This window comes from Molothrus ater, chromosome 2, assembly GCF_012460135.2.
Source record: "Molothrus ater isolate BHLD 08-10-18 breed brown headed cowbird chromosome 2, BPBGC_Mater_1.1, whole genome shotgun sequence".
NCBI lineage: Eukaryota > Metazoa > Chordata > Aves > Passeriformes > Icteridae > Molothrus > Molothrus ater.
In genome coordinates, this window is record NC_050479.2 from 76,454,972 (window position 1) to 76,475,699 (window position 20,728).

At 39.8% G+C, this 20,728-nt stretch overlaps 1 protein-coding gene across 1 annotated transcript in view; it reads left to right on the forward strand.

The window, feature by feature from the left end:
• The first annotated feature begins 338 nt into the window (after positions 1-338).
• The window catches only part of TRPC6 (transient receptor potential cation channel subfamily C member 6), a 79,776-nt gene continuing 59,386 nt past the window's right edge, over positions 339-20,728 (forward strand). The window contains exon 1 of the mRNA XM_036393098.1: positions 339-481. Within this exon, the coding sequence (XP_036248991.1) occupies positions 339-481 (143 nt within the window). The remainder of the gene's footprint in view (positions 482-20,728) is intronic.

Consider the following 20,728-nt stretch of genomic DNA (forward strand, 5'->3'; position numbering starts at 1 on the left):
GGCGGCGCCGGCGGGGGAGGCGCGCAGGGGGCACCGGAGCCCCAGGGGAGGCGAGCGGAGCCCGCCGCCCTCCCACCTCCCGCCCCTTCCCTCCGGCCGGGGACAGCCGCGCCGCCTGACGCGCCGCAAACTTTGCTGCCCCCGCTCCGAGCTGCGCCTCGCCCGCGGCGCGGCGGGCGGCGGCTCCGGCTGCCGGGAGCCCCTCGCTGCCGGGGCGCGGAGCGAGCGGGGCCGCGGCGCTGCCGGCGAGAGCCCAGCGCGGCCCCGAGCGCCGGTGCCTCCGCGGCGCTGCCGGCGCGCCCCGAGGGAGCCGCCGCGCACCTCGGCCGCGGGACAGCATGAGCCAGGCGCAGCCCTACGCCCCGCGCAAGGGCAGCTCCCCGGCGCCGGGGGCCCGGCGGAACGACAGCCAGGACTACCTGCTGCTGGACGCGGAGCTGTGCGAGGAGAGCGCCCTGCCGCCCTACGCCTTCTACCCCGTGTGAGTCCCGCCGGCCGCGCCGGAGGTCGCTCCGTCCCTGCGCGGGGGAGGCGGTGGCGGGACAGGGGCGGCGGGCGGGGGTCAGGGTTCGTGGGCAGCCGCATGGGGACCTGGCAGCTTCCCTCGCCTCCCCAGGGCCGGAGCGGGGTAGCTGTGCTTGCCAAGGTCGAGGAGCGGCGTTGGCACCGCCGTGCCCGGGCTGGCTGGTCTCCTCTTAGCACGGCGTGGTGCCTTCCCGCTGGCAGGGAGGCGAAGGGTGGCTTGGGCTCAGCTGTGGAGAGCAGGGCGAGAGACGTCGGGTGTACGCAGAACTGATGGTGTCTAATGGGTTTAATGTAATTACAGAAATTTTGACTCCTGTGATCGGTTGCTCCCACCGAGAGAGCGCAGATTGCAGGTGTGTGCATAAAACCATCCTCCTTTCATTAATGCAAAATAATTACAAAAAACCCCATCCTCCTATTATTATCTTTGTCAAGGGCACGTAGCCTTGTGTAATTTCATTATGTGAGTTTTGGCAGGTAGTTACCATTTAAAGCAGAGTGTAAGAACATATGCAATAAAAGCTGAATTATGTAAACATAAATTACAAAGGTTCCAGGAACCACAACTTAAGATCCACGTCTATTGGCGTTCAGTGTTGGCAGTGTCCCTTTGGTTATGTGCTGTCAGCATGACTACTGTAATTACCACTTGTTAATGCTTCTGAGGAGAAGCTACCCAACAGAGGGGGAAAATGGGTATTAAGCAATGCAAGATGAGTCCTAAAATCTCAGACGATTGCCAGGAGAAGTGTACTTTCTTTTTTACGAATTATATTTTATTGCTTAAATGGTAAATTACAGTTATCAGGCTCTCCTAATATTTGCTGTTTTATCTGTGAGCCACCTACCAGCCACTTGACAGCTACCTGGATATAGGAAAGGAATAACAACAATGAAACTGGGAACACTTACAGTGCTTGAATATTTATCAACTCAGCTAAGAACAACCAGAGTTTTCAAAATTTACTGCTGTATTGCTATTCTTGAGTGTCTTTGTGGATCGCTAATTCAGTATGCTCATGTAGCTGAATGTAACAGCATATATTTCTGCACATTGGACTTAAACCCTGCATATATGAATGCATATATCTAATGCATATATCTAATGAATCCTTTCAGAAAAAAAAGCTTTGTGATGTTTAGTTCAGATTGGTTCTCACTAGTGGACTAAAGCCTTGAACTAATATGGCAATTCTGCAGTTCTTTTGCCATCTACTCACTCAGAGTGGTTGTGCAGATGTGAGAGGATGGAGCTTGCGTTAAGTGTTTCAAATCATCTCTTCGAACAAAGTCTGCAAGTCTGTGGGGTGCTGATAATTTCCCTTCAAGAGTGAAGTGAAAAAAGTGCCTGTGCCTGCAGCTCCTGGTCCAGCACTCTCTCAGTGTGGGACTGCTCCTCATCACCTCACAGTGGCCATAAGGACAGCCTGCATTCTAATTTAGTGCTTTGTAGAACAAGGGTAGCACTAACCACAGGAAGTTATCAAGAGCTTGGTTTTCACTTCCATGTTAGACATGGAGAAGTTGTTCTTTAGGGTTTCTCTGGATGTGGAAAATAATCACTTCACAGAGATCCATAGGCAATGCCTACATGTGGCCACTGCCAGGACTTCCTTGGCTGGCAGGAATGAATGCAGTGAGTGAACAGGCTCCTCTAGGGTACAGTGATTACCAAGCAGTTTATGAATTTTTCTGCCTAACTTCCAGCTATATCACATTTCAGGTACACTTTGTAGATACACCTTTTCAACCAAAAGTCATTGGTTTTGCTAGAGGCCTTCATATGGCCAAGAATTTAATAAATAATAAGCTGGGCCATGTGTAGCATATGATCCTTATACTCTTTATCATCTACACGTAGTAAGAATACTTTTCTCCACTTTTTTTTTTTTTTTCATCCTCAAATTACTGGTATTTCCTGATGCTGTTATGGTGATTAATGGGCGGATTATGCAGAGTACAGCTGATACCCAAAAAAAGCTGAGTTTTACCTCCTTTTAAAGATTACTGAGAGGGTAACACACTTACTGGCATAATATGGCATGTGACTATTGCTTGAAAAGTAGCTTGATACTAAGGAATAGTTTTTCTCAAGTGGTGATTTAGTGCTAATGCTGATGTTATTGAGGACATTGTTTGTAGAACACGCTTTTCATGTATTGTTTTTTGACTGCTGTTAAGTGCTGTAGTTTCTGGATGATAATAAAAACCCAAACCATTTACAGAAATGTATTTCCTGTATTTTAGCTCCTCTTTCTGGAGAACAGATTTACTGTATCCAAGGTATCTTTACTGCAAAAAAGATTTCAAGAAGATACCTTGAGCTTATCAGCTGTACCAAGTAGGGTCACACAGTCTTTTGGCAGTGAATGGAAGGCTTTTACCTTTATATGTGGCATGATGCAAACCAAAATTTGAAAGAAATTTTGTGCTGAAAAATCCTGCTGTTCTTTTGAATTCAGAACCTTAAGCGGGAACTCTAAAAGTTAGGCAATCTGTAGAATTTGTAAATAAATTATTTCCAAAAGATGACTTACTTACTTACTCCAAAGTCTTACTTTTTAAGACTTAAGACTTCTAAGATGTGTTAGAAATTATATGCAAGTAAACATTTTCTTTCTAGTAGTGCTATTCCATCTGGTCATTGAGTCCTGCCCCTTATGTATCAAGAAATACACTGCAATATAAATGTCAGAAGATTGACTCCTGGAATGCACAAATGTATGTTGGGATTTGTCCCTCCTGTGCAAGTATTTCATTGGCAAAAAGCCCAGTTTTGAGGTTTAAAACAGTTTAAAATGTGCATTTTAATGTCTAACCCCAAGTCTGAGCGCTGATGTGCAGTAGGATTTGGAAGTGATAGCACTTGTATGTAAACTTGTCTGCTGGAAAAATGTTAGTGAAGGACAGATTGTCAGTGTACTAAGCTAGTGAGAAGACACTAATTCAGTCAGACATCTGGTTATAATGCTTATTTATACTTCACAATATTTTGCGTTGTGAAAAATAGATTTTTTCTTATAAATGTGAGGAGGGATAATTGTGTATTAAAATGTCAGTTGTAAAGTAAATGAGGAACACAAGTTATCAGAAGAAAACAGGGGAAAAGGGTTCTGATATCCAAAACTGCATTGAGACCTAGACTGTTCCTCAACTTTGTGGTTTTCCAGCTAAGTATTTCTTGAAATTACCAAACCTAGTACGTACTTAAAAACCTATTCTTTGTTAAATAACATGTTTAATGATTTCTTTCCTGCCTGCAATATAATGGTTTCTGCCATTGACATAATGTAATTTTTATCACTAGTCTCAACTGTCTTGCTTGAAATGACCTGTAAAATTATTTTCCAGACTCTTCATTAGACATAATCTCTTCAGGGAGTACTGTACAATGTGGCAGCTATGTTTCAGATTGTCAGCCTCTTTGATGAGATGCTTTGTCTTCTGAAAATATGTTGAAATAGTTTCGTTGAAATCAAAAAGGTAGAAGTGTTGGTATGGAGGGGGGTTAATTTCCTTTTATAGCCTAGTGTATGGAACAAATGCACAAATCATCATGTGATTTACGTTTGATGGATCTAATTCATACTGGGCACTGGGAAAAAAAATCATATCTGAATCTCTCATATTCTGGGTGATTAAATGTAATCCCTTAGGTCTCGAGTAAAAGGACAACAACATTGTTATCAAGCCCCCCAGCTTTTAGTTCACTCTGTGTATCCTGCAAGTAGGTAGAAGAGAATGCTTCACTTTCCACATCACACATATCCCTATTTATTTCATATTAAGTAGACTTTTCCACCCACATGTGTTCATTTTTGGTGCAGGCTTATGGGATTTCTTGGGTTTAGTTGTTAGGCACTCTTGTGTTCACTGTGTACACTCACTGATTTAACTGGGAGCTTCTTTGGTCAGCTACAATACCCAGTTTCCTATGCTATGATTATGAATAATAATTTTTCTTGAGCCATTGCAATATATCTGTGAGTTTATTTATACCCTAACTCTCATTTAGTCACCAAACAAATGAAAATTGTCTCCCTGGGGGACATAATTTTGTAAAACTGTAAGATTTCCATGAAAATATAAGTAATTTGTTAAATTTGCATGAGGAAGGTGGAATAGTGATTCAGAAATGTGTGGGATGTGTATGGCATACTTTTCAATGTAAATGTTAATAACCAGCATGCTGTTTGTCAAACATTGTCCCAGCAGCATTTCCCACCACAGAAGCTGAAGGTTATAATAACTGGCTACTTGAAGAAGTCCGGCCAGTATTGGTATCCCCAAATAAAGGTGGTTTGGCATGGTGGGTCTGCATCATCAGGCTGTGTTAGACTTTCCAGCTCTGCAAACATGAGCAGAAGAAGAGTTTGGTGGTTAAACTGTGTCCATCAAATTCTTTTGCTTTCATACCTCAGGCTGTTGTGCAGTGTGAGGCAATGCCTTAGCAGAAGGCCTTAAACTTGAAGTGCATACAGTGAGTTTTATATACAGGTTTGTGCACTTGTGGGTGTAGCCATTGCTACATAGAGTCCACTCAACAGGAGGCTTAAAGGATTTGCGTTGATAAGCAGTGTTTAAATCTAAGTTTTGATAATTGAATGTGGACAAAAAGCTTAATGGTAATTAAATGACAGGCAGTGTTCTCTGGAATGGATTAAGATTTTTGTCTTGAAGTACAAAGTTTATTATTTGTTTAGCACTGACATACACAATCAAGTATACTATTTTTAGTGAAATAAAATGTGTGGAATATAATGTGAAGATGACTGACTAAGGTCTGGGTCTGGGCTTACCTTCCATATCCATTTCTGTCCAACTACATTTTTTTCTACTAATAGTGCATTTGTCAGCACAGCTCTGTTGTAACCCCTAGTCTGATATGTTTGAATACATTTTTGTCAATATTGGAAAAAAAAGCCAAAAGGCAAGCTTTGGCATTAAGAATAAAAGGTGATTTACTACAAGAACCCTGAATAAGTGAAATAATGGCATATCAAGTATTGTCATTTTTAGGTGCTTTCTCAAAGCTGTGTGGGAAGTAGATAATTTGTTTTCTGAAGAGTTGAATGTAGTTCCCTTTTGTTAAAAAAAAATTACTAAAATATCAATATTGTGGTTGTGAGCTCAGATTATGCCAGCTCAGAAGAGCATGACTGGAGTTTATTTTGGTCTTTGAACTTGATTAAACACTGGGTTTGATGTCAGTATTTACCTTAGTGAAGAGAACAAAGAAGTGAGGATATTTACAAAATATTTAACATCTATGAGGCCTTTCAAGCAGGTAGAAAGAAGAATCTTAAACCAAAGGATCATAGTTGATCTGTAGAAAACAATATGGACCACAAGGCCTGGTGCTGCTGTAGCACTAACAATTTTGCAGAGTATTCAGTCTGGAGAATTTTCATAAAGCTTTGTGCTGTGTTACAAAATCCTAGAAGGGTTTGGTATGGGGGAGATCTTAAAGATTGTCATCTAATCCCAACACCCCTGCTATGGGCAGGGATGGCACCCATTAGATCAACTTGCTCAGAGCTCCATCCAGCCTGGCCTTGGACAATTCCAGGTATGGAACATCCACGGCTTCTCTGGGCAACCTGTTGCAGTTGTCTCAGAACCCTCTGAGTAAAGAATTCCTTCCTCGCAGCTAATCAACTCTCTCCTGTTTTAGTTTAAATTAAAGCCTTTCCCTCTTGTCCTGTCCTGTCGGCACATGTCACATCAGCTTGATGGGCAGCTAGGTGAGTGCCCAGCAGACTGGAGGGATGGACTCAGAGCTGGTCTGTTGCCTCCTGTCATCTTCTGTCAGCACTGGGGTTAGTTCAGAGGAACACTTGGTTGTGCTGATTTTCCTCCAGGCCCAGCTTGGTTTTCTCTTACTGTGCGCATTGACTGACTTTAGGACTGATGACTGACTGCTTAGCAGCTTTTCAAAAGGGAAGATTCCCTTATCTTTGAGGAGTGATTTGTGTTTTCTTTTCCTTCTGTAAAATGTTTGCCTGCCATCAACATGTTTCAGCTTTTCTAGTCATGATTTTCCCCCTTATTTGGAATAGCTAGCTAGCCAGGCCAGACTGATAAACTTTGTTAGTCCTACTCTGTGTGCATGTACTAGGCCTGCCAAGTAGTAATAGCCCACAGTAAACTTCTCTGAGAATTTTTTCTAAGCAACTGTTTTTCATGATAGAAGATTATAAACCAATTTTCTTTTTTGCTTTTCAATGCAGTAATTGATTTTCTGTACAAGTTTTAATTCCACTGTGTTAATCTTTAGTTATATGCTTTTCTTCCTTAAGATAAATTATAAAAAATGTCTTAATGAAAGAAACATGCACTAGAAATTTCTAGTTTATTATCTTCATTTGCTAAGGCTGTTGTGTTGTCTGTGAGTTGAAGTTATGTTTCTTGGAGTTTTTTTCCATCTGGATTTATTAATTTATAGTTAATTCCAGTGAAACCACAATGATCAAAGTATATTACATACAAAAAGCTTTTGAAATGGTAATTGAAAGGTTCTAGAGCTTTATTTGGGGATATGTGGGAGAGGAGTTTTTGAAAGTTACATGTGTGCTATACTAGTGGTGCTTATTCAAAGAGAAATCCTGTGCTCTGAGAACTCTCAAGCTTCTCTTAGCCCTGAAGGATAATTCTGAATGCTGGAGGATCTGCCTGTGCCATGTCCACTGCTTGTCTTTTGCTTTCCTCTGTCCTGCAGGAGCACATAGAGTAGGGTGGTTGCTCACAGGGTTCATTCAGGCTCTGCAAAGGATCATCTTGCTCCACTGGTGAGTGGGTTATCTATTTATCCTGATAAATCAGATGCAAAAGGCAGGCTGTGGGAGGGCAGCAGGGACTCTTCCTCTCTGTAGATTTTACATTCCTCTCCCTTTAAGAACAAGTTTCCTATTAATTACTCAGGACAGTTTTTGAAGACTGCTGCTGTTGTGAGTCTTAGAGTGAATCTTGTGCGTCTCAAGTGAGTTTTAGAATAGTACTTCTCCCCATACAAGAGAAAAATTTGTTTTCTCTCTCTAAGTGTGGAAATCTAAGTTAAAAATTGCAACAACCCTTGATAAAAATACAACTGAAGTGCAGTAGCACTTACCTGATATGACTTCATTTTCAAGTAGTAAGCATGGGATGAAGCTTTTCAAGGATACTGGGTATTTTGTGTGGCTTCTCATTGTGAGATGTTCTCACTTCAGGATCAAAAGCTCTGGAAAACTTGGGCTGTAATCCATATTACTGTTCAAGTCCCTTGGATGTCAGTGGGGCTGGGAGTCTGTAACAAGCTCTTGCTGCCCAGGAAAGACTAAGGAGTTGCAACAACATGGCAGATATGTTGGAGCAAAAATAGCAATATCTTGAACTGACATCTAAGCAACAAATAAAACCACCAAAAATTAGGAGGGGAGAGGGACTTAAGTTTCTGAAGATACAGTTTAGATTGAAACATTTTGTAGAGCACTTTGAACAAAAAAGTCAGCAATAACAGTATCACCAGGTCTGCAGAATGAATGCTGAATATGGTACTAAGCTGAAGAAGTTAATGTTCCCTACTTTTCTTCAGAAAAAAAAAATTAGAGGCTTAAGTTAGACAGCTATTTAATCATTTAGCAACATCTGATGTGAGCACATTTGTAGGTAAACAGCAAATGATGTGACAGTGAAATTTCAGAACTTCTTTGTATGATAAAATAATAATGATCTTACCTAACAAGTTGATATATAAAATATACACTGGGATTTCTTACCCCACAGCCACTTCCATCCTAGAATCAGCAACACCATTTAATGCGTAACAGGAAGAGAAACTAAAAAAAAATAACCTAGGCAGGGATCTACAGAGACAGCAAGGCTAAGGCCTCTCATTTTACAAAGCTATCTGAGGATCTTTCATGACCTGAGGTTTCTATTTTACTGATTTTACATCAAATCTGTAAACTGGCAAAAATTTCCCTAGTTATCAGTGAGAGCATTGAAAATGCCTTAGAGGGAGAGAAAATCCTTTGTGGTTTAACTAGCTTTGTGCAGGGCATGGCTTAGTGAGGAAGGTGCTGGTAGCAGCACTGCTGGGTGTCTATGTGCCTTTTTCAAACTCTGTCTATGACAAGATTTCTGACTGCATACAGTTCTTGATATCTCCAGAGGGCCAGAAAAGGCATGGAAGTACACATTGAAGAGGAGGGGAAATAGGACCACTGCAGAGGCATGTGATCCAGTTCCTGTATGTATTTAGAGGCCTGAGGACACTTTCGGGGAATCAGAATTACATGGCAGATTCAACGGCAAAGTGTCTTGTCTCTGTCTCTCTGCGAGCCTCTCAGGAGCCCTGGGCCAGTCCCGAGTCGGCAGACACCGGGGGGCAGCCCCGACACGGCCGACAGCAGGGAGACACTGTCTGTGTGTGCCCCGAGGGTACTGAGGGCACCTGGGCTGACAGCAGGGAGACACTCTGTGTGTGCCCCGAGGGTGCTGAGGGCACCTGGGCTGACAGCAGGGAGACACTGTCTGTGTGTGCCCCGAGGGTGCTGAGGGCACCTGGGCTGACAGCAGGGAGACACTCTGTGTGTGTGCCCCGAGGGTGCTGAGGGCACCTGGGCTGGCAGGGAGACACTGTCTGTGTGTGCCCCGAGGGTACTGAGGGCACCTGGGCTGGGCGCCTGTGCAGCACAAGAGACACCAGAGACATCGGTAGAAGAGAAAGGGCCGACTCTTAGCAGGGGTTAATCCAAGGTTTTATTAGGATCCCAAAGGAGCTCCTGCAGCTCAGGGGGCCTGCTGCCGAGAGCCCCTGGAGATGTGCCAAGGTTACGTTTAAAGGGAGGTGGAAACCCAAAGTAGATAACATTTTACCAACCAATGAGTGACCCTAAGGGATGGATGCTCGGGGATAGACATTTAGGACAGCGTATGGGGCAAGGCTTGGGGGGCTGACCCCTGGCCTCTGGCTAATCACTTGACGACCTGGAACAAAACTTCTGGACGGAGGGATGGGATGCTGAGTGATTGACAGAGAGCCAGGATGGGGGTTTGGGGATGATCTCATCCCAGGAGAGGGATAACACAGGTAAAGGGAGGGGAGTACAGTCTGGGATAAACCATTTGGGAAAAATATGGGAATACAAAACAAAACTACTTCAAAGTATTACAAAATATAAAAATGCACTACAACAGTGTCTTTTGTTGAGTGAGATGTAATTTCTGAATAATTTCTATGTCTGGAATAATTCTCCTGAATCTATCAATATTATATTGGCAGGGGGGGAATGTTGCCCCAAATACGAATTTCCAACCAGACAGCCCCTTCACAGTGGCACCGTACAACTGAGTGCTCTTTATTGTAAGAAATATGGAACAAGATTTGCAGCGCTGAGTGCCATCTGAAAATGGAAGTGTGCCCATCTGTGCAAGCTCTCATCCAGATGCAGCAGCAGGTTGCTGCTGGTAAGGGGCATGAGGTGCCTCTTTTTGCATGTGATGCAGGGTTGGGATCCTGCCTCTGTGCCTGCTGGGGTTGTACTTCTCTGCTATGTTGTGATAGCAAGCAGTCAAGATCATTCCAGCTGTGTGATCATGTCACCCTGCCTGTTTGTTCAGGTAAGCAGAGCTTTTTGTTACGCTCCTTGGGCTGGTTCTCATGTTGCTGTAATCATAAAATTTGTCCTGAATATAGGCCATGGGTCATTAGTGGAATATGTTCAGATATGTTAGTAGATGTCACTGTCTTGGCTGAAGAGTCAGTGATCGATGGGATCACCTTACCTCTCACTCTGCTCGGTAACCCCTGAGCACAAGACTGAGACAAAAGGTAGAGAGAAACAAGAAAACATCTAGTATTCTTCTAATATTCTTCAAAGTACTAGTTCTGAGAATATAAGAGGCAGTAAATATGAAATGATGACTGCTAAATACCTTACCAAAAAAAAAGGCAAGATGCTAAAATCTGTGTAACTGGAGGAGATGTTTAAAAGGAATCGAAAAAGTTATGGATGTACAAAATAAGACTGCCCTTTTTTCCCGCCTGTCTCTAGTCATCAATTAGCATCTTCCTAAAAATTCAAGGTAATTTCCAGAAAGCAGCAAAGACAGAGGCAGCTGCTTTATGTTCTCATGTACAGGAATGGGACATTGCAGAGTGGTGGAGAAGGATGGTAAAACTATTTTCATGACACTTTTCATGTGCAGCTTCTAGAGAAATGATATGTCAACTAGAATAACTTTATATCCCAGACATTATTGCTGCATGAGAGCATGGCCCTCTGCTCCTCACACTTTTGCACTTACCGCTGCTGCACTTACTGCTGCTCCAGAGAGTACATAGCATAACACTTACAGGAGGATCATGAGGAAAAAAATCCAATTTCTCAGTAAATAAAAATTGTAAGTAGAACTCTGAAAGTGTGTGTTTTGTCTTTTGGGTTTATTTCCTTCCCCATCCCTTCTTCTTGGATGTCATCTTTTATGCCTGGCAAGAAAAGAACAATTTCATTTTTCCAGTAGAGAATATAGATGAAGGCTGTGTTCCCATTTCCCAAGTCCTATGTAAAAATGAAGGCTGAGTAAATCTGAAACTTCTGTTCATATGGAATGTTATTGGTTTGGTATCTGTTTTCATGGTTTAAAAATCACTTTCATTCTTTTTTTCCAAATAAGTCTTGACAGCACTGTTCTCAGAAGTATTCTCCATTAGCTTTTTGATCAAAAGTGTTTCATTATGGCTGAAATAAGAATGTTTGCATTTGGTTTGTTGAAGCCACCATAAATCATCCATGGGTTGATCCAATATTAACTGCTTTTGAATCCCCCCCCTGGGATGGCTGTAGAGGGCAAAGCTCCAGCTCTGCTGAGCTCTTTTCTGCTCTGCAAACGTGACATGACTCCCTGGGCAGTGCTCAGGGTGTATCTGCTTGTCAGTGTTCAGCTCATGGTGTTCTCTCAAGAGACCAGCCCAGGCAAAGCTATTGTGACCAAAACTACAGTTCTGTCTCCTGTCAGTGGGAAAATGTAGCTAATTGTGCTGTGGAACTGATGCAAAGCTGTACATTCCAGATCAGTTACAAAGCAACCATACAAATGCTTTCTTTTCCTCTACAATGTGAAATTTTGGATTCAGGTAATGCACCCTCCCCTTGTCCCCTTAATTTTAATGTATTTGGTTAAAATCTGATAAGTGAGGTTAGGCAGTTAGACAAGCAAGAAGACTTCCTGATGAATTTTTTTTCAGAACCTGTATGCAGCACTAAATAAATGAAAAGGCCTCTTTGATTCTTATTTCTCCTGATGTACTTTATTTCTCCAGGAGGAGAGTTCCCTTCCATCCCAACAAACTACTACTGTATAAGTCTTAGCTCTGCTAGTGCCCATGCAATTTCATGCTAAAAAACAGTGTACATTGTTATTCTGCTTTGATTCACTGGATTATCTGGATGTTAGAATCGTCATTCTTTATCACTTAACACTATTTAACTAAGGAAAGTTTTAATTAAATTACAGTTCTTCTCTGGAGCATGTTACAAATCCAGTATAATTTGATAATAACTAGGACCATGTGAGAACTGGTTTTGATTGGTATTTACCATTGTACCTGACAGTAAGTGCTCCAAATTCTTACAGTTTGAATCAATCTGTCCGTTTGAATAAATACCTCTTAGGAAAACTTCTCATGTCTATATTTCAGTGTAGTGAATTATTTAGCAGTAAGATAGGTTTGTAGGGTGTCAAAGACCAAATTGCAAGACCAGTTTCAACTCAGGAAAAACAGAAATCTCAATCCACAGCAGCTACCTGCCAGAAAAATATTAGCAAGGCATAACTCTTCTTGTTTCTCTTCCTTATTTTTTTTTTTTTTTGAAGATAAAGGTCTCAAGGTTTTCTCTGTATATTCTGAAACTTTATTTTCCCCCGTGAAAGCAAACTTCTTGATTTTAGCTATAATAACAGTCTTTGTCAAGTGATTCTAAAATCCTCCCCATGCTATTCTATTGTTATTACCTGACTGGGGAGCAACAACAGCTAATAACATTGTCATGTGGCTAGCTAGTTCATGGATTTCTTCTGTTCTGTGGAATCAAAGGCAACATGGTGTTCAGTGGAGGCCAGGGAATCTCTTCTGAGTGACAGTGTTTGCAAATGTCACATGTTCTGCAAAATGTTCAGCAATTATAAAGTAACTGTTAAAGGTAGCTGTTAAAGGTCTTATTCTATGCCTTCGATCTGTCAAATCTGATCACAGCTCTTTTGTAACTTGTGTTCTGTGCTGCAGTCACCAGTACATCTCAGATCTGAGAAAGCCAAATGATCTTTTCCTGCTGGAATTGTGTGTGTGACTTGCCATCAATTCTGTTTTCTCTACAAGTGTCATTGAGGTCATGATACCAAGTACTTGTGCATATAATATACACATCATCATTGTTTCTTTATTCTTATAAAGTAATTAATTTGCATAACAGTAATTACAAATATTATAAGTAAACCAAAGTAATTCCCTTTTTTTGTACTGCTTTCCCTTTTACATATGCACACATTGAAATGCTAAGATCTTCTGCAGGAGCTCCTATTCATCCTGAAGTTGCAATGCTGCGGTTTTTATTGTGTGCGTGTGTGTGTTAAGGTAAATTTGATGCTACTGCATGGATTCTTTAATTAGAAGTACATCACATTCACATGATGAAAATGGCTTATTCTTAACAGAGATGCAGGAAGAGCATCAATAGGCACACTTCAATTATTTTCCTTCAAACACAGCTGTTAAAAAAATGGTCTCCTGGACATGAGCATCGTATTTTGTGCAAATCTTTACTTTTTCTAGGTAGGAAAAGTTTGCGTAGATCTAGTGTTCTCTCTGAAGCTGGTGTCAGCCTTCATCATTGGTCGAGTTACAAATACAGTTTCTCAGTGAAATTTTAATTTTGTAGAAATACAAGGTCAGACCTAGATTCATATTAGATGATGGACGTATTTTATTTTATATGGAGTATGTGGAAGAACAAATGGATAAGCATATTAAGTTCCTGAATCAGTCCTATGTGACTACTGGAATAATCTTAATCGTTACCTTTTTCTCATTTGTATTTGCTATATTTTTGCATATCTCTGTTATTTGAAACACAATCATCTCTAAGTTAGTTACTCTCTTTAGTATAATTATATATCTTCTACTTTTTTTGCAAAGCAAAGACAACTTACTGTTCCTTCTTCCTAAGATGCCAAACAGAAAATACACATGCTGCTTCTGCAGAAGGAAACAACTCTGTCACTAAACCCCTGATGGCTCATCCAATTCCAACAGATTTTCCTATTGCTCTTTTCTATTCAGATGTTTAAAAGATCTTTAGTACTTTTGCCTGTACTCTGAGTAGCCCTGAGGTTGTTGCTTGTCATTTTCCTAATCAGTTGTTTACATGGCTTTCATTTCATATCCAGTCCCTTTTATCCACAATTGCATGCACACTCATAAATTATTCCAGTTCTTCTGCAATCATGAGACATATCTTCAGCATGGAGGATCCATAATGTTAAAATCCATATTTTTCTCCCATCCTTATTTTATTGGCAGTTTTCCTCAGTTCATAGTCCTCACCCATGACAGGTCAAGATTAGCGAGAGATACACAAAGGAGAATGTATTGAAAGATATTATATTTATAAAAAGGAATAGCATCTGCAATAAAAAAAAGAATATGCTCTGAATAGTATTTCACCATGAAAGATTCTGTATGTGGAGACTCTACCTAGGAATTTGATGAGATCTCAGGGCTGTTGTATTTCATATTTGCAGATTTCCTCAGATTTCAGCTACGTTTGATATTAGTAGTCAGATCTACAAGAGAGAAATACAGACTGTATAGATCTTTTGAGGATAAAAGAGATACTCAATTTTTTATTACAACCCACAAGCTGACTAATCTGATTAAGGTGCAATTTATTCCAGTGTTGGAGTGCTAGTTCAGTGCTGACTGGAGGGCATGTTGATCTGCCCTGTTACAGACTCACTGTTTTGTGTCATTCACTGTAGGCTTTATGGTTAAACCATGTAGGTGTGTTCCCCCTCATTCAGTTAACAATTTTTTTCATTTTGTTCCACTCTTTTCTATCTTTACTTGCATTGCATGTGGAAATATTGGAGTAATCTTAGTTACCATGTTGTTTCCTGTCTAGGATTTGTACTTCGCAACTTGATGGGATTTTGTTGTGAACTCTGGGCTTCCTTATCCTTACAGATAAGAACAATTCTACTGAGGCTCTTGTGCATGTTTTTCTTAAAGGATGCCCAGTAGTCTTGGTTTAGAGCAAGCAATTAAAAATGTGGCTAGCTAAAATTAATAAACCTTTATAAAAATAAAGTGAAAGTGATGTATTTAGACTTGTTACCTTCTGCAGCATTCCTCTGACCTCTGACCAAGTAACAGAGGAAGCAGCTACCTGAAGAGCTGTCTTTTTTAAGGTGTTTTACATTACTTTATTTATTCTTTTTCTAATCATCTCCAGGTCTCCTGTTCAAGATGGTTTTTGTGTTTCTCTGACCTTTTTTGCTCATACCATACCCTATTGCCTGGAACTACAACTGTAAAATAAACTGTGCTAAAGCTATTGGTGAAAATTGTGTCTGACTCATGCCAGAAGTAATTCATACCTCTAGAAGACCAGGGAAGAGGAATAAAACAAGACATTTTGAGTTTGGTCTGAATTCTGTTCAGTGTTTCACCTTGTGCTTGAATCCCCTGATGCAGTTCCTGGATTGCTGTATTGCAGTTGGATTTAGATACATTCAGTGTCTAGGATGAGCTCTATTATCTGTACTGTGTGATAAATCTTTGTTTTCCTTCCTTTTATAGATATGTATGTAACATGCACATGTTCATATATGTTCCCCTTTTTGAAAATAGATGGCATTAATTGGAATTAAAGGAAATTACCTTCGATCATTAAATGATCAAAGTAGAGAGTTCAGCAGAGCTCTTGACAATGCCAGCACAAGCTTGTGTTGTTATCCTATCACTGTATTGTTGTGTTTATCCTCACCTGCTGAAATTTCTGTGGGTGAATAATCTCTGGACCTTACATTATATGAATTGCACAAAGGCAAGCAGTCAGGAGTTCCTTCTCCATCCCCATCACAAGGGATTAAGGTCCCTAAGGGACCTTGCTGCTTCTGAGCTAAGGAAATGCATGGCACTTCTGTCTGGATATCCTTCAGTAGGCTTTCCCAGAGGTGCAGAGAGGGTCAGGAAGAAGATAGGACCATGTCTCAGTCCCACAGGTACATGAAAGGAGTGTCTGAAGTAGCCAGCCTTGTGGGGTGCACTTGGCACACACAGAACTACTTTATCTGGTTTTGTGTCCAGGGAGGTAAAATCCCAGACGTGGGCAGCAGACAAGCAGTGTTACAGAAGCTGCTGCTGCTTCTGAGGCTGTGTCTGAGTATTGGGACTCCATTCAAGCAGAATAGTTATTAACTTATGACCAGGAATGCATGAAAGAATCATTGTTAGCAGCTTAAAAATGAGAGGACTACAAGGCACTTGGTAGCTATTAGTTTGTTTTGACAAGTGGGATTCTCTGTGCTTAAATTGTAGTTCTTTAAGCTTCTGAATTAATCTGTACACAAAAGGTATGTAGGGAGCAGTGGAAGTAATATGAAAATGTAAATTATCTAAGCCTACTCATAAATGTGTATTTAACCTTAAAGACCCCTCCAATTCAGAAAGCACTTTACCCTGTGATTAAGTCTTAATAGTTTTAAGGCAACTAAAGTGAAAAGCAACAAACTACTTTTATGAACTTAGACTTTAGTTACATAAAAGAAAGTGGAAAAAACCCACACTAATATTTTACTATTTTTTGCTTCTACAAAAATATTTTTTCTAGTTTCACATATTTAGTATGTTCATCTTACTGACCTTAAAAAAATGGACTCTTAAATATACTAAACCAATCCATTTAAATTTCCTAGTGCACATATTGTATCACACTCCTAAACATGATTCTGACATCCTGCGCTTCTAAATATTTTTAATTATTTTTATGGTTTATTACATTTGGAAGCAATAAAATTAATTTTCTCTAGTATTTAATTGAATATTAATGACTCATTTAATGGAGTTAATAATATGAGTGAGAAATTTTGAAAGGCATAAAAATTTAGTTCTGGCATTTAAGATTAGTTAACAGTGCTTATATTATCTGACAGAAGGATGGATAGGCATGAAACTATTATACTTTTATTGAGCTAATCTGTTTCTCTGTGTGGATTTTATAAAGCATGTTATAAGGCATTAATGCACTTGTCAGTTTTGCAGATTTAAAGGGGTTAAAAACACAAGATTATTTGCATAAATGAAAATTGACAAATGATCTAGTGTAGATGAACAGTAGGATTTTTATCTCCTAAGAGGTTTTATTGACTGTAAAGTATTAGAAGGAAATTAACAGTGATGCTTTCTTCTTGCCACCTGACAATTTAAATATGTCAGCCCTGAGTAGTGGTGTTAACTCACAGTAGAGCCAGTGCAGAGAATCACAATGTTTCATGTCTGGTTGAAGAGCAAGAAATTGAGAATAAGGCCTGCTGACTACAGGGAAAAAAATCAGCCACTGAATGAATTTTGAAGTCCAAATTGCAGTATATATACACTAAAACCTGGATATATCTGAGAAAGTCATTAAAAACATAGAGTGTATCTTGGCTTTAGACAAATTTTTGAAGTATCTACTGACAGAACTTCAGATATTCTTACAGATGACAGGATGGGAGAACAAGTGCTGTTGTATAGTTCCTGCAGTAGCCTTGAACCCTGTAAGTTTGAGCTTTGTTTATCCATCTCACATCTCTGCAGATTGTTTATTGAAGGTGAAGTGTATTTGACTGGATATTTCTGGATTTATGTAACACTTTCATTTCTAGTTATAAAAATTGTGCTCTGTTTCCTGCATTTCTCCAGGTATTGACTGGTTGGCTTTTCCTTGTTCAGGCTGAAGGTCTGTGTGGATTCTCAATTACCTGGATGACTTACATTCTTACTGATTAAACTGCCTTTTGTCTGTGTCTTGTGAGGGGTGTTGTGTTTTGATTTGAGAACCTTAAAAATTTGCATTTTTTGTTATTAAGTGGATGACTGGATGATTTCTAATTCGCAAAACTACAAAAAATAAGTTCACTGTCATCCACTTTCTTTAATGTCATTTCAGGCCTCTTTATGTTTCTCTTTGGAGTTCCTATCATTTACAAAAACAATTCTTTGGAATCGTGGTACAGATGATGTCATAAATGCAATTGAGACACAGATAAATATAATGGGAATAATGGGCATTTATGCATGAGAGCATAATTGGGAAAAGAGGAGTGGTTTTATAACAGCTTGCACCATCTTGAGATGACCCTTATTTATGGCATAGACTGTGGGAAGGGAGCAGTGTTTGTGCAAAGTTTATATAGATGGACAACACTGAGATATATTTTATTTGAAGACTAACTTATGATGAACTTTAAAAAGCCATTTTTTCATACATGCAAAGCCCTCCAAATAGTAAATTTATTTTAAGAAAGTGAAGATTAATTTTTCTGATTATGTGTGCTCAGATTGTAACACCACTTACAGAACGAGGAACTTACTGCATGGGCAACTATAACTACTGTGAAAATAAATGTCTTTGATTGTTTTTATCTGGCACTGGCTTTAAAAGATCTCTGATTTTGTGACTTTTAAATGAATTTCCTAATGTAAGCTTCAAGGTTTGACAAAGCTACCTGTGTATGATCATGGCAGAATGTTTTTATGTGCATTCTTTCAAAATTTATCCTGCTGAAAAAGTACTGGTCTGTCAGCAACTCAGTACTCTTTTAGCTGTATTTTTCCAGTTAGAAGTGTAATAACTTCAAGCAAAGTTAATGGTGACCTTCAAGCCTGAAAAACACTGAAACATTCTCAATTTTAAAGTTACATCTCAATATATAGTACACTTTCAGGCTGAGAGCTTTCATTAGGGACTTCTAAACTGAGAGTTGATCAAATTTTGATTTTGGGACTTTCTGAACCAGATAGAGGTCATGATTTGTTTTTCTGCAATAGGTGTAGGTTTCCAACTCAGGGCAAATGGATACTGTGACTTCCATATCCTAGGGCAAGTTTAGTGAAGCAGATTATTATCTATGCTTTCTTTAATCTAAAATGTACATTTCAATGATCAAAATTCCCGTTTAGAGCCTGAAGGCATCATCACTCTTGACGCAATAAGTCACAGTAGAAAGGCTCTGTAACATATTCTCATGTGGGTATTGAAATGTCAAAGGGTTGTGTGGATCACCAGCTGGAGTCCTTAAAATTAGAAGCACTTTCACCTTCACACAAGCTTAGGCATCCTAAATATGGCCAGTAACTAGAAATTTATGAAATACAGTTGGTAAAAAATAAGCTGCATTTCAGTCAGATAGATGCTCAGAGGAAGAATTAGAATATCTTAAATGAATTTCATGTTTGTAGAGTTGATTCAAAATGTGTTATAAAAGGAATATGGAAAATATTAAAATAATTTTTTCAAAGCCTATCCGAAGCTTTCAGTTCTAAAGGCAAACAATCTTTTCTTTGCCATTTCAGTTTTTATAGCTCTATCAGATAGGGGTGATATTTTGTGACAACTGAATGGTAGATATACCAGCCCCATTTTAAGAACAGAATACAAAGTTTTAGACAGAAAATTGAAGAAAGGATTAATACGACAAAATGAAATGTAGCAAATTGCCAGTTACTGAAAGATTAATTGTACATTAATAAGAAGAACAGTCAGAGTTAATGTACCAGGACTCAGTAATCCATTTGATATGATGGCATATAAGAATTTATTTGTTAAGTTAGGAAATATTGTTGTCATTGAAGAAATTGCTTTGGTGGAAGGAAATAAGAGGTTGAATTCTGGTTTCCAAATGTTTAACTTCTACAGTTTTTTGCGATATAACTCCTTGCCTAGTTCAAGGAAATATTTTTTTCTTTTGATTTTGAAGCATTATGTATCTGGAAATTTTTTGTGCAGTGGAGGTCCTTCCAGATCAAGAAGCACCAATCCAGTTCCTTCAGGTTTTTTTTGGATAGCTCTTTTCTTTACTTTTAATAATTTATTACCACACATCACACCTTGCTGGTGATGATTTGGTCCATATTCAATCACTTGTAACGTAGTTGCCTCTCAGAAACAGTTCCTGTTTCTTATGTTTCTCTGCTTCCAAAATATACTTATTTATTATTCAAAAATATACTTATTTATTTGTTCAGAGAAGATCCAGCTTGTTCATGTTGCACATGGTATTGTTCAGCTGAATTTGAACGATTTCAGTCTCCAGCAGTGGAGACTCCACAAATTATTTTGTCAGTCTATGCCATGGGGGAGCATTTTTTCTTTAAACAAAATTGGAATATCCTGTTGTTGCAACTTCTGATTTTTACATCTTGTCCTTTCACTGAGATGCGTCTGCCTCAGTTATTTTCATATCCTTCCAGCAGGTCTTTATCAAAAGCAGCAAGATCTTTGCCTCAGCTTTCTTTCCTACAAGATGGTTAAGAACAGTTTCCTCAATCTCTTCTTTCATTTCTTGAGCTCCAGCACTGTTGAGCACTTGCTGGCCTTACCCTGTTATGTCCATGTCTTACTTTTGTTGTAAGTCCAGAACTGGACACGGAACTCCAGATGTGCCCAACAGAGTCTCAACAGAGCCCAGAAAAGGCTAAGGATGACTTCCCTTGATCTGCTGGCAGCACTGTTACTGACACAGCACCGTACAGGGTTCATTGTCCTTGCCAAAGGGGTACATTGCTGAGTCTTCTTTACCTTGAGGATCTTCAGATCTTTTGTGGAATGCTGCATATTCTCCAGCTGTTCTTCAGCTTGCTGCATTGGTTTAATCTGTCCTGGACATAGAGTTCACAACTGCCTTTGATGAAGTTTGTAATGCTACATTTGGCCCATTTCTGTGGTCTACCATTTGAACAGCAGCCCTACCTTCCCATGTGTCGATGCTCCCACCATCTTCCCAAAAGTGTCATCCATGTCACACATTAAACACTATTAAACACTAACATTGTTCCAGGAGGGTTGCTGGTACCCAGCTGTACTGGGCTTTGTAGTGCTTGTTGCTACCCTTTGAGCCCAAATGTCCTGGAATTTTTGTGCTCACGTTATCCTGTCCCTCTCCAAACCATACTGCATCA